We start from the raw sequence: 14,140 nt of genomic DNA, 5'->3' as shown, positions 1-14,140 counted from the left end.
ACCCGAGCCTGCTTAAATGCTAAGGGAAATGTTCCAGAGTGAAGAGAGGAGTTGATAATGTGAGTAAGTGAAGGTATGACTGAAGAAGAGATCGCTTGAAGGAGGTGAGTGGGGATAGGATCAAGTGGACAAGTAGTAGGATGATTGGACACGAGAATTTTGGAGACGTCCATCTCTGAGAGTGGGGAAAAGGAGGATAAAGAGTGTGCATCGGTCATTGTGAAGTTGTCCTCAGTCTGTGGTGTGGAAAATTGGTCACTGATGGATCTTGTCTTATTTGTGAAGAAAGCTGCAAAGTCGTCCGCTGTAAGAGTTGGAGGAGGTGGAGGCGGCGGATTAAGAAGAGAAGAGAAAGTCTTGAAGAGTGTCCGAGCCTCACAGCTGCTGTTAATTTTGTTGTGGTAGTAGGATGTTTTAGCTGTGAAGACATTTGCAGAGAAGGAAGAGAGGAGAGATTGATACACACTGAGGTCCGTAGAGTTTTTTGATTTCTGCCATTTCCTCTCTGCAGCCCTGAGTTTAGAGCGATGTTCACGGAGAACCTCGGACAGCCAGGGGGCAGATGGGGCAGTGCGTGCTGGTCTAGACAACAGTGGGCAAAAGTTGTCCAAGCAAGATGTTAAAGTGGAGCAAAGAGTGTCCGTAGCACTGTTCGTGTCCAGAGCAGAAAACTGAGAGAGTCATGGAAGAGAGGATGAAACCACAGCATATAGGCGAGATCTGCTGACTTTGCAAGATGGAACTTTGACTTCGCAAGATGGAAGTCCAGAAATGGCAAGGACCTGGACAAGAAGTTGTGCAGCATGCTCCGTTAGGAAGGGCCTGATATTTCTCATGTTGTGCAATTCAAACCTGCAAGATCGAGCAGTCTTTGCAATGTGGTATTTGAAAGTCAGCTGGTCATCAAAGATCACATCAAGATTTCTGACCGAAGTTGAAGGGGTAATTGTAGAAGACCTAGCTCGATGGTGAACTCAAGCTGTAGAGTTGGAGTGGCAGAGAAGCTCAGTCTTTTTCAGGTTGAGCTGTAGGTGATATTCTTTCATCCATGCTGAGATGTCTGCCAGGCAGCCTGAGATCTGTGCAGCTACCATTGGATCATCTGCTTGAAAATGAAATATAGAGATGTGTGTAGTAGAATCCATGTGCCTGTATGATGGGACCCAGGGATGTAGTGTATATGGAGAAGAGGAAGGGTCCAAGAACTGATCCCTGAGGAACCCCAGTGACCAGTTGATGTGCTTTGGATACCTCCCCTCCCCAAGCCACCATCATAGACAGTGAGATAGGATTCAAACCAGCGAAGTGGAATATCAGTGATGGCCAGTTTTGGGGAAAGTTACAATGCATTACAATATTACGTTACTTCCTAAAAATTGTAATTAAACTAAAAATTAAACTTATTACTGTAATGCAGTTCATAAGTCAGGAAGAAAAAGGCGGGAACCGGCGAACATTTAAGTAAAACTTTAATTACAAAAAAAATAAACACAAAACAGCATGACAGCCTCTTGCGGACGACCGCCACAAACGCACAAAAAAAGGGTTGGTTGTTTTTAATATAAGAAGTTATATTTATAGCAAATGTAAAAGCCCTTTCACACCAAAATGTTAATAAAGCACAGGCAGAAGGAAAAGTAAATTCAAGTCTGTACAGTAGATCACAGGAGAAGAAGGTCCAACTGCAACAATATTCAGCAATAAAACAAATAATAATGATAATAATTAAATGAGGCACAATTGTTAGTTTATCTAAAGTCATTTTTGCTTATTGGTATTGCTGAACTGAACTGGTCAGCAGCAAAGACATTGGTTAATAAAATGGGATTATATACATTTGTGTAATTGAACATTCATTTATTGCAGGTTTGCTTCATATTTTGAGTTTGTATTTCACTGTTTCATTTTGATGAATAGAAATGTTTTTGTTTTGTTTTTTTGCAAATGGTATGAATTAATTTTAGTCTAGAATTACATAATGTTCACATCATGGGGGAGTTGTGGCTTAGTAGTTAGAGAGTTTGACTCCAACCCTAGGGTTGTGGGTTCGAATCTTGGGCTGACAATATCATGACTTAGGTGCCCTTGAGCAAGGCATTGAACCCCCAACTGCTCCCTGGGTGCTGCAGCATAAATGGCTGCCCACTGCCCACTGGTGATGCCTAGTGATGGGAGGGTTGACAGAAGGATCTGATGATTCACTATGTCAAAAGCAGCGGACAGATCCTTCAAAAGTCTTTGTTTATATTGACTCTTGAGAATGCAAGTCAGTGTTTTATTGCATTAAACTGTTGCCCAACAAATATTACAGAAATGTGATAATATTGGAATTACATTTTTGAGTTATAAATTCACAAATAGTAATATCTAAAAATTTGAAATCCACACACACACACACACACACACACACAGTCCTGTGTGCCAACTAGTCCCAGTTTCTGTGATACACCAGCGCTTTGGTTAAAATTAATTTATGTGCAATCATACATAAATACCTGTGTAAAGATATCAGGATTCATGCAAATAATCAATGCACTTTTTAAGCATTATATCAGGTTATAACCTGTGTGTGACTGTATATTTAATATTAAGACAGGCTTTTGTGGAGAGAGATTGTTAAAGAATGCTACATTATAATTTATGTTGTGCTTTGTTTTGATCGTCAGTTCCCATGAGCCCTGCGTTCTCAGTGTCCTATGTGCTGATCAATAGTCTGAAGGTGAATGTTTCCACTGGTAAAACAGCAGGTTTCCCTCTTCAACTCTGGAGCAGGCCATAACTCACTGTCACAAGGAATATCTCCAGGAGGAGTCGAAAGAGGCCAGAGTAATGATTCTCATTGCTTAAAGTGCAAGATCCTTCCACCTCTGGATGCAGATTGAAGTACAGCGATTAAGGTTCACATGTGACCACCAACAAGGGCTGCTGTCACTCAGACTGTTATAAGCTAATCTCCTGCCGGTGTCTGAAGCGTGAGAGATGCTGCATCCTTCAGAATCAGTCATTTAGTGTCAGAGATTTTATTTTTAATTGTATTGTCAATTTGACTGGTTTACATCAGCAAACCACTGGAGTGTATGAGAAAACATATGTGGGTTTGCGGAGAAAAGGTTTTAGGATGACCGTGGACTTTGCATGAGGGGGACTGTAAGCCCTGTATTTTCTTCAGTCATTCTCCTCATGGTTCACTCTAAACCCCTTACTTTTATTATTCAGTTTCTGTTGATAAATTACATTAAATATACAGACTTTATTTAAAACTTCTATTTCATAGATTGTGCTTTTAGGTATGTTATCCATTTGTGCCTTAAATAAACACTATACAATGGAGTGGGTTCAGATTAGCAAAGGTGTAAAGTTTGTGTAAATTCTCAATGAAAAATATAGTGATGATGTAGACACTGTTAGTATTTTCGTTATCACCAATCTTTTTCCATGCATGTATTTCCATATTGGCAATTGTCTTTTCTTTCTTAAATCTGTGTTAACATTTCCATGCAGAGAAAGGCAGAACTGATGTGGCATTTCATTTATTCAGGATTGGACACTATTCTTCTGTTGCCTTACATGAACTTACATTAATTGTAAATTGTACAGTCTTCAAAAAGGGAGTTTTAGCAGTGATACCATAGAGAGACCATTTTTGCTTCCCCAAAGAACATTCCAATGCACAGATTTCCTCATCCAGCTCAGTTCAGTTTAAATAGTATATTTGCAATCAAGTCGGTGAAATCGCTGGAAATTAAGTGTCCCCAACTAAGCAAACTAAAACTCCATTGGTGAAAGAATGGTGTGGGAGAAAACCTTGGGAGAAACCAGGCTCAGTCGGGGGCCAGTTCTCTGGCCAGACAAAAGTCAATTCCAGGCTGCAGCAAAGTCAGATTGTGCAGAAGAATCATCTGTTTCTGTTATCTTGTCCCGTTGGCCATCTAGGAGACAAGGTATTGACTGTGGATCTGTTATCTATCAATGCTAATGCTAATAATGCTTATTTATTTATTTTCATTAGTGACCAACAATTATTTTTTTTATTTTTATTTTTTTACTGGAGCATTTAGCAGCCAATAACACTCCAACAAAGAAGGCTGTATTCTGTAATCTTTCTTTAGAGGATATCTGTAGAGCCAGTAAGTGGCATGCCAACCGACATACAGATATACCAACAGATAAAGGTAAAGTCAAGCCTGAATGCCCCTTTCCAGTCCAGCATATGTGAGGAAGTGGAGTGTTCTGATGTAAGTAATTGTGTTGCTGTTGACATTTTCACACATGCCAGGCTGTTGCCCAAGCTGAACCCTTACAAGATTGCACCCTGCTCGGCTCCGTATTGTGGGTCTGTGCCTCACCCTGTGCTGATAGCATGAAGGTAGGTGTGTCGTAATGATACCAAACACACTTAATTCACAGGGGAAATAGTCTGAAGGCTGAATGCAGGGCTGGTTTAATACGTCTGCCACCATGTTTGAGGTGTACAACAGCAATTAATTGGCAGAAATCGGGTTATTTCAAACTTATGATGTATTTGTATGGATTAAACATTATGCAACTCAGCAGGTGTCATGCTCTAGCTGTGTCTCGCTTCAGGTGTTGCAGGTGGTGGGTGTCATAAATGAGTAGATCAAGTCACCTTTATTTATATAGCACTTTTAACAATACAGATTGTAACAAAGCAACTGAACAGCATTAAATAGGAAAATAGTGTGTCAATAATGCAAAAGGAATTCAATGAATTCAATGATGTCATCATCCAGCTCAGTTCAGTTTAAATAGTATCTTTGCAATCAAGTCGATGAAATCACTGGGAATTAAGTGTCCCCAACTAAGCAAGCCAGAGGCAACAGCAGCAAGAAACCAAATGAAGAAAAAACCTTGATCCACCATCTGGGCTAGATACGTACTGGATCCAGGTGACTGCAGTAACTCTGATCTGGATACAGGCTGATCTAGTTTTTTGAGATACTGAATTTTGAATTTTCCAAAGCCATAGCCATCGGAATAAAAAAAACCCTCTTTAAATATTTCAATTTGTGTGCAATTAATCTAGAATATAAGAAAGGTTTGTTTTTTTTTTTTTGTTTTTTTTTTTACAAAAAATAAAGAAAAACTTTTCCATAGTATTCGATGGAGAGGAGCAGAGAGTTGCTGTTTAACTTCATCTTGATAGGGGGGGCATACCCTTGGCTATTTAACACCCATAAATGTAGGAAGTGAGGCCTTGTCTACGATTTATATGCAAATGTCAAAAGGCTAAAATGAATTTCTAAGATGTAAAGCCTAAAATATCTTACATGATCCTAATCAGATGCTACAGTTGTTTGATCAGCTCATATTTAAGGATTCTGATTAATTAATAAAAAAAATGTACTTAAACTTAACCACAAATAGTTCTCACTTTTGATTAGGTGACAGAAAATTGGAAAATGTTGTTTCTTTTTTTCTAACACAGAAAAAATAAGTAAGTCACTTGGCCACTTAGTGATAGTGTTAATATATACACACTCTTTAACAATGTGTCTTTCACTTGAAATATCCACTCTCTCAGGGTCTATGTTATCTCGCAAAGAGTCACTGATGAGTCAGTCAGAAAGGTAAACCCTGTATATAAGCAATCCTTGAATGTTGTTCGGTGTGTGTGCAGGTGAATGAATCTGTCAAGAACACTGTAATATGACAGACTTCCATTTTCAAAGTCCACAAAAACTCCTATTCTTTTAGACTGATCAAACACGGGGAACTCACGAGTTACCTCATTATTCTCCCACAGTTTTAGTTTCCCATTCTGAAAGAGCAGAGCAGGGAATGGATTTTTTACTCCCATTAAATACTCTGTTCTATCTGAGGTCTTATAGGCCACTCCCACTCCAACTCCACCTTCACACTCCACCTCAAAGTAACAGCGATCCGTCAGAGCCTCTCTGCACATGGCCTGGGGATACAGCTTGAATCTGTCCGGATGATCAGGATATTTCTGCTCCTCTGTAGTTTCCGATATTGTCTTTTTTCCATTGGACAGTTTCAGACATGAATGAATAGTGCTTTGATCCACTGTTAGCTGACAGACATCTGAAGAAAAGGAGGGAAATTGATGTCATTGTTTACTAATTGAAATTACTATATAAAAAACAGGTTTAATTCTCCATCTGTTTATAGTGAAATGTGAGCACTCTGAGAACAATGTGAGCATTTGACTGACCCTTCTCACACAGGACATGCAACGCCCTTATGTGCATTTAAAGCAAAGTAATAAGAGAAACTTTAAAGGAACAGTCAACTGAGTTTAAGCCCAGGAAAGCCCATCCATCAATACAGGCCAGAATGTGGCAGTGTTGACATCAACAACAAAGGAGTTTCTTCTCATTTATAAAAGCTGATTATATGATTTAAAGTAGATTATAAAGTTCAATCTTGTGCATTTGCATACAATACTTACATTTTCTCAGACTTGGTTTCATCCGACATGCTCCTCCTTTCTCAACACTGGGGAAAATAAAAACAATGGGAATAAAATACACCGAACTGCTAAAAAAGCAGAATTTATAACAAAAAGGTATGAGCAGAATAAATATGATCATGGTCAATCTATGATGTCCTTGATCAAAATTCCTACGGTATATAGCAGATAATATCAAAATAAGCACATACTGTAGTTTCTCCAGTTTACAGTTTGGATCCTCTTTTTTAGCTGAGAGAAGTTTCTTTCCTGAATCTCCAGGGTTGTTGTAGCTCAGATCCAGTTCTCTCAGATGAGTGTTTGAGCTGAGAGCTAAGGCCAGTGAACTGCAGCCCTCTTCTGTGATAATACATCCCGACAGTCTGCAGGTAATATTATAAAGAACAGTGTTCTAGAACAAATGACTCCAAAGTTACAATAAAAAAAAACGACTCCAAAATATATACTTTATCTATATACTTTTTAGATCATAACAAATCACTGTGTCCAATGTGTTTTACACTTTACCATGCAGTCCGCTATTAATAATGCATCAGGGGACGATTAGCAATAATTAAATTCTTTCATGAAAGTGCAATGAGTGGCATTTGTATATGCAAAACTCGCCATCATGATGCTTTGGAGTTGTAAGTGGTTGGCATAGTTTATGTAATTGCAAAGGTCTTTTGGCTGGTTTTTATTTCATTATCCTGTGGTTGATTATATGTTCACATGAGTATTGTTGTGTTTAGGGGGAAGACCATGGAGTTCATGGAGTAAGCCATATTCATCCAATGTTTTTGTGCCCACAATATCAATTTATTATACTAATGTGGATTCAAAGGCACAGAGCTAAACTCTACATAGCTACTAGTAAGTCTGATTTTATTTATTAATTTACTTACACTAAATTACAGTGAAATATATTAGAATAACTACATTATGTGCATATTTACCTTTTGAGTTTAAAACATAATTTATTAACACATATTTAGTACATATTTAGTAAAATGCCCCCCCATTGTAGGTATGCCTGGACGTCTCTTTAGACAGAAGAGTAACCTGAAAGTGTTAATTTCTATTTAAATCTACATTTATAAATTTAGATTTTAGGGTAACAGGAGGGTTAAGGAATTTACCGTTCCCTAACTTTAAGTATGAACAAAAGTAAAATTGACACATGCAAGAACCTCTAATAGGATAACTTAAGGTGATCTTTTCTGCTAAAATTATAATACAGTTATTGTGTCATCATAGTTGCACTTACCCAAGTTTCTCTAATCTACACTGTGGATCCTTTAGTCCCATGGAGAGCTGCTCCACTCCTGAATCCCGCAGATCATTGCTTTTCAGCTCCAGCTCCCTCAAATCTGAGCTCAATTTTAGAACTGATGCTAGATGTACACAGCTTGTCTTTGTGAGGCCACACCTCTTTAACCTGCAGAAAGAGACTGATTACATCACACACCAACTTAGCAATGACAAATCTAAATGTTGTCACACATTAGGCAATACTTACTTTAGTTTCTGAAGTTTAGACTGTGGACTAATTATTCCTTCACAGAGCGTTTTAACTCCATAAGCACTGATCTTTTTGTAACTCAGATCAAGTTCTCTCAGGCACGAGTTTGATTTGAGAGCTAAGCCCAAATTTGGACAGGTTGTTGATGGGAAATTGCAGCCAGCAAAACTGAGATGAAGAAACAAAAAATAGATAAATCAACTAATCACAATAAACATATACTCATGATTTAGTCCAATGATAATGACTTTTGTTTTTATTTTGTTCACATGTCTGATACTAAGTAGTGTGATGACACAAAAAAGTAAATCAGAGGTAAACTATCAAATTAAATGTATACAAGTTATATATAATATATATATGGCTGATTAGAAGGTCATCCAGGCGACAACAGTGCAATTATGTTATAGCTTGACTGCCTTTGTCTACTACGAGGAAAAATCAATGCCTTATTTCTGCACATATTTGATCAAAGTAGTTCTGCTTTATGTCTAAAATATATTAATGAGGCAAAAATTACTCCTTGCACTACTTACCTGAGTATTTGCAAATGACAATTTGGATCTGCTAGAGCAGTCGAGAGGATGTTCATTCCAGACTTGTCTAGTTTATTGTTGCTCAGATCCAGTTCTCTCAAGGGTGAGTTCACTGACTTCAAAGCTGAGGCCACTATTCCACAGGACTCAGATGAGAGATAACAACAATTCAATCTGTAAACAAAGTTACATCTTTATGTTTAATTATGTTTTGTTTGATTTAATGCTCAGTGACAAAGGTTAATCAGATAATACATTAATAATGATACTATGTGCATTTATATGTGGACAAGAAAGTCTCAGTTCACTTAGAAATATTTTGTTTAAATAAAAGTTATTTGTACATGTTGTAAACAATTAATGAATGCTATGAATAATCAATGAGAACTGACCTGGCCTTTTTGCAGATCTTTAGCACCGGCAGCAGTCTGAGCTGGTTTTCTGTTGTTGTGTGGAACTTCTTCATGTCAAACTCATCTAATTCCTGCCCAGATTTGAGCAAGACATAAGCTAGTGCTGACCACTGCTCGGGCTCCAGCTCGCTACCCAAGAGTGTTTCTGATTTCATAGCCGTCTGGACTTCTTTAACCAGAGTGTTGTCATTTAGCTCAGTTAAACAGTGGAACAGATTGATGATCCTCTCTGGTGATTCCTCCTGTTTGATTGTCTCTTGAATTGAATGCACTGTCATTTTCTTGTCTACAAAGGGTTTAATTGAACGGCCTTTGGTGAGAAGGTCTTGCAGGAGAGTGCAGTTAGGATCAACAGAAAGACCCAAAAGGAAGCGAAGGAAGAGGTCAAGATGTCCGTTTTCACTCTCCAAAGCTTTATTCAGTGCACTCTGATGTACTTCAGAAAGATCTGTTGCTCTATTTTTGTCAAGAACATTTTCCCCATCATTGACACATGCAAAGTGAGCGTATATCGCTGCCAGATACTCCTGGTAGCTCAGATGCACAAAGCTGTAGACCTTCTCCCTGTAAAGTCCATGCTCTTCTCTGAACATCTCTGTGAACACGGAGTACTCTGAGAATTTGCTCACATCAATGTTACACTTTATCAGATCCTCTTCTTGGAAAATCATCTCGCCCTTCTCCAGTTGCTGGAAAGCAAGTTCTCCCAGTTTCAGAATCAAGGTTTTGTCAAAGTCAGAGAGCTTTTTTGGGTTATCAGCATCAGCTCCATTGAACTTCTTGTTCTTCCAGCTGATCTGAATGAGCAGGAAGTGAGTATACATCTCAGTCAGAGTTTTGGGTATTTCACCAGAATTTCCATTGCTCATCATATTTTCTAGCACAGTGGCAGAAATCCAGCAGAAGATGGGCATGTGGCACATGATGAATAGGCTCCGACAGGATTTGATGTGTGTGATTATTTCATTTGCTAGGTTCTGATCACTGATTTTCTTCCTGAAGTATGTTTCTTTTTGGTGGTCATTGAATCCTCGAATCTCTGTGACTCGATGGACACACTCAGGAGGGATCCGACTGGCTGTTGATGGCCGTGTGGTTATCCAGAGGAGAGCAGAGGGAAGCAGATTCCCCTTGATGAGGTTTGTGAGCAGCACATCCACAGAAACATTCTCATTTATATCAGAGCAGTGGTCATTTTTATGGAAATCAAGAGGATGCTGACAGACCTCTAATCCATCCAAAATAAAAAGCACTTTCATTTCATGAAGATTTGCTTCTTTCAGCTCAGGGGCATATTGATGAATCAGCTGTAGAAGACTGCAGATCCCCCTTTTCTGGTTGAGCTCACGAAATTTTATATAGATGATGACATTGATATCTTGGTTTGCTTTTCCATCTGTCCAGTCTAGACTGAACTTATGCACCGACACAGTCTTTCCAATGCCAGCTATACCCATCGTCAGGACTGTTCTGATTTCTTTGCTTTGTCCTGGCGGTGTCTTGAAGATGTCATTACATGTGAGTTGACTTTCTGGAGTGGTGCCACTTTGTGAAATCATTTCAATCCTCAACACTTCGTGCTCATTGTTTATCGCTCCACGTCCACCGTCTGTCATGCACAGATCTGTGTAGATCTCCTTCAGTGAACTCTGTTTCCCTTGAAATGAATTTCCTTCATTTATAAGCTGACATTTGTTCTTAAGTGTTGCTTTATTGGCTTCTGTGTATTTTTGGAGAGGATTAGCTAGGTAAAAGAAAGGGATGTTAACATTAAATTAAATATTTCCGATTCAATAAAAAAAAAAGAAATGTAATAATAGCCTTACCATTTGTCAGGAAGTGAAAAGTGATTCTCCAAGCTCCCTCTTCTCCAAAGCTCTCCACTATTTTCTGAGGAGTGTCAGAGACACTGAGCTCATCCGGCTCACTCCCTAAGCATTCTGGGTAATCCTCTGATAGTTCTCTTTTAAAGGCTTGGAAGTTTTCTGTCTCCATTTTCTTCATAACATTAAGAAGCAGGGATTGACTGTCTGGCACATCAGGTTTCTGTGGTAAAATAAAAGAATGTGCAACTGAACAACATTTATCAGCCATGAATGAAATAACATAAATACCTCCAGTTGAGAGGACTACTAACCACAGCGTAGCTTTTACTGTGTCCTTGGTGCTCTTGCTCCACACAGATCTTACAGATGTACATGTTATCTGTCTTACAGAACACGTCCAGATCTCTGTGGTGCCGCTGACAGACTCCTTTAGCAGGTGTGGACTCTGCATGCTGTAGTGATTCTTCCACAGACAAATTACTGTACACATATCAATATTAATCAGTTAGCTTTAACTTAAATGAATGATGATGCTATTAATGTGAACTTCTTTGTAAGGCTAGGTTATTTTTATTTTTTATTTTAGAAATTAATTCCAATGTAATGTAATGCTCTATGAAGGATCGTGATGTAGAACATATCACTAGTCCTGACCAGCTATTCACACAGAATGTGTTTGTGCTGAAAACACAAGGTTGAGACGCAAGATTAGGACAACTTTTTAACTTGTGCGCCATGTTTTTAGAATGCTGTTTTATGTGCGAGATGCTGCTAAAGATGTACTGTAAATATTACAAATTTGAAGTCATTTTCTTGAATTGCTCAAATGTTCTTAAAAAAAAAAACTTTTTTTTTTTTTTGCAAATGTTTAATTATATCAAACCTTTCTGTATTTTTCTGTGCTTTGAAGTTCAGTGGAATAGGAATTGATCTGTCACTCCTCAGAGACAGATCTGTTGATATCAGTGAGTCTGTTCTCTCCTGTTTAGTTCTAGGAGCAAAACATAACATTTGTCACATGCAAATTTATATGTTTGCACATGAAAGGCAATTATATATGTATGTATTTCTCTTTCATGTTTACTTAACTGTAAATGTTTAATTATATCAAACCTTTCTGTATTTTTCTGTGCTTTGAAGTTCAGTGGAATAGGAATTGATCTGTCACTCGTCAGAGACTGATGAGATGATGTCGGTGAGTCTGATCTCTCCTTTTCGGTACTAATGGGGGAAAGAGGATTATATAATTATTTTTGTCTTTTCAAAATAAATTGTCCTGTATATGCCAAAGGTCATGTAATGGAAATGGTGTCTGCTTTTAAAGTAAAAACGATTGAATAGTAGTGCTATATACTGTATGTTGCTGTACTGTACATATCAAAAATCTCAAAGCAAGCATCTGTATGTCTCGAATGTAGCATGATCAACCATTTTTCTATATTTTTTTTCGTGGATGAATGAAGTCAGTTCTGCTGAATTGCTATCTTTATAACAAATGTCACTAAATCAATGAAATGCTTCATTAATCTTGAAATGTAAGTGACTGTCATTGTCCTCACCTCTCAGAGTGAAGGTCTTCTTTAGAGCCATCATCATTCCCTTTAGCACTCATGATCAACTAATGCATTCCTGTCAAGACACAAGATTTTACCAGTGTATAATTTCATTCAAAAAATGGCTTTTCTGTTCCCATTTTGAATATTATGTGTTTGTGATTCAGAATCCTCCTGTTTGAACCAAACATACAAAATAACTAGAGAAAACTAACATTAGCATGTCCTTTTGACTCAACACCTTTCTACTTACTGATGAACAGAGCTTGCAATGATTAAACTGAGGAAACTGACTCCATAAATGTATAAAAGTTACGTATCAAAAGTCAGTTATAATGTATAATGTCCCAGCTACCAGTGGCAAACTACAGTAGAATGTTAATTGAAGAACTTTTCCAAATGATTCATTGTGATTTCCAACGTGATACTGTTAATGTAATTCAGTTTATGTTTATCCCCAAATTCTTACTTGTGTCGTATTAAATTAGTGTAATGGTATGTTTAATAAACAGCATGCAATAATGACAACCTGCAAGTATGAGTGCAGCCGGTCATTATTAACTAATTTACTGCTAAAAAGTTTAACAGTTAACTTTTAATCAATAAATAATGTATTAGTTAAGTCTAAACTAATATATTAATCCATGATAAAAAGTAAATGGTAAGCACATTTCATTATCATTGAAACACACTGCAAGCTTTACAGATCAAGCAAAGGTGGGAGAGTTCTTTGATATTCAGATCTTAGGACACTCAGCAGTTCACTACGTTTTTAATACAGCCAAAACAAAACAATATATAGCCTAAAACACCTGTCTGCATGCCAGTTACGCAAATTACGCATGACTGACCAGAGATGATTCAGGAAATACATAGCTAGGGTGTGGTCATAGTAAAACAAAGAAATCCTTATCTTAGTAGTAGCCAAAACGTCAACAGAAACACTTATAATAAAACTTGAACTATACAACATCTGCTGTAGCCTATTATCAGGAGGCGTTAAGATAAAAATGTCTGAAGTTAGTTTTACATGCAGTAGCCTCCGCTTGTGAAATAAATCGGTTAAATGATAGAAGGTTTTTTTTGTTTGTTTGTTTGTTTGTTTTATGCAAGAGGGCACCGGTGTTCCTTATGTATTTAGTGTCATTTTCAGCAGATTTAACCTGTGTGTCGAGCGATCTAAAACTTTGGATTAGACAGATAGAAAGTCCGTATGTCGTTTTTCTGGTCTGCGCTCTATATGTGAGGTGCAGGTTAACATCACAATATTAGGTATTGTCACAATACAGGTAACCCTATATTAGTTTTAGTAATGTCGAAATAGACGATATAAATAACGATTTAACAGATACAAACTTACCATAAACTCGCTGATGATAAGTAGCCTGCGCTCGTTTTTTTCTTTCACTTTCGCTTTTTAGATTGTGACGCAGCTCTAAATACTGGAAGACAAGAGTTTCCGGTTCGTGAACTATGTTTATTTGCCCGATAAAAAAAAAATTAAATAAAAAAAAACATTTTGATTAGTGATGATCTCTGCCGTTGGATTCAGCGAGGTATTTAATTAAAGATGTTTTTATTATTATTATTATTTTATTTTTTCTTGCACATTCAGAACTATTTGATTTGACTCGAAACTGAGTTGAACGAAGTTGATTAGATTCTATTAATATATATTTTAAATTCATTTATAAGATCCTCGTCTTATGTGTCTTAGACAAGAAAGACAAACTGTTAAATCTAGTGGGTGGGTGTGTGTGTGAGAGAGAGAGAGAGAATGAGAGAGAGAGAGAGAGAGAGAGAGAGAGAGAGAGAGAGAGAGAGAGAGAGAGATGTAACCTAACTCTCCAGAAACCTAGC

The 14,140-nt window shown here is 37.6% G+C and overlaps 1 protein-coding gene across 1 annotated transcript; it reads right to left on the bottom strand.

The window, feature by feature from the left end:
- Positions 1-5,507: 5,507 nt before the first annotated feature.
- LOC113078854 (NACHT, LRR and PYD domains-containing protein 12-like) lies at positions 5,508-13,682 on the bottom strand. The gene is made up of 13 exons (XM_026251161.1): positions 13,641-13,682; positions 12,287-12,356; positions 11,841-11,948; positions 11,611-11,718; positions 11,039-11,207; positions 10,728-10,947; positions 8,881-10,645; positions 8,489-8,662; positions 7,950-8,120; positions 7,698-7,868; positions 6,643-6,813; positions 6,431-6,477; positions 5,508-6,063 (listed from the first exon to the last, which is right to left on the bottom strand). The coding sequence occupies exons 2-13, from the start codon at positions 12,337-12,339 to the stop codon at positions 5,546-5,548; spliced, it is 3,675 nt and encodes a 1,224-aa protein (XP_026106946.1). The 5' UTR covers positions 12,340-12,356; positions 13,641-13,682; the 3' UTR covers positions 5,508-5,545.
- Between the last annotated feature and the right edge of the window lie 458 nt (positions 13,683-14,140).

This window comes from Carassius auratus, unplaced genomic scaffold (genome assembly GCF_003368295.1).
Source record: "Carassius auratus strain Wakin unplaced genomic scaffold, ASM336829v1 scaf_tig00026875, whole genome shotgun sequence".
In the NCBI taxonomy this organism is placed as follows: Eukaryota; Metazoa; Chordata; class Actinopteri; order Cypriniformes; family Cyprinidae; genus Carassius; species Carassius auratus.
The sequence above is the reverse complement of the archived record's forward strand: the minus strand, read 5'-3'. Positions and strand labels throughout refer to the sequence as shown.

What these genes read in the sequence shown, in the direction of transcription:
- LOC113078854 (XM_026251161.1), bottom strand. Translation starts at nt 12,339, where the DNA reads ATGAGTGCTAAAGGGAATGATGATGGCTCTAAAGAAGACCTTCACTCT. An exon ending in ACAGTAAAAGCTACGCTGTG is followed by an intron (nt 10,948 to 11,038) that starts GTTAGTAGTCCT and finishes ATTTTACCACAG; the next exon opens with AAACCTGATGTGCCAGACAG. An exon ending in TGTAGATTAGAGAAACTTGG is followed by an intron (nt 6,814 to 7,697) that starts GTAAGTGCAACT and finishes TATTACCTGCAG; the next exon opens with ACTGTCGGGATGTATTATCA.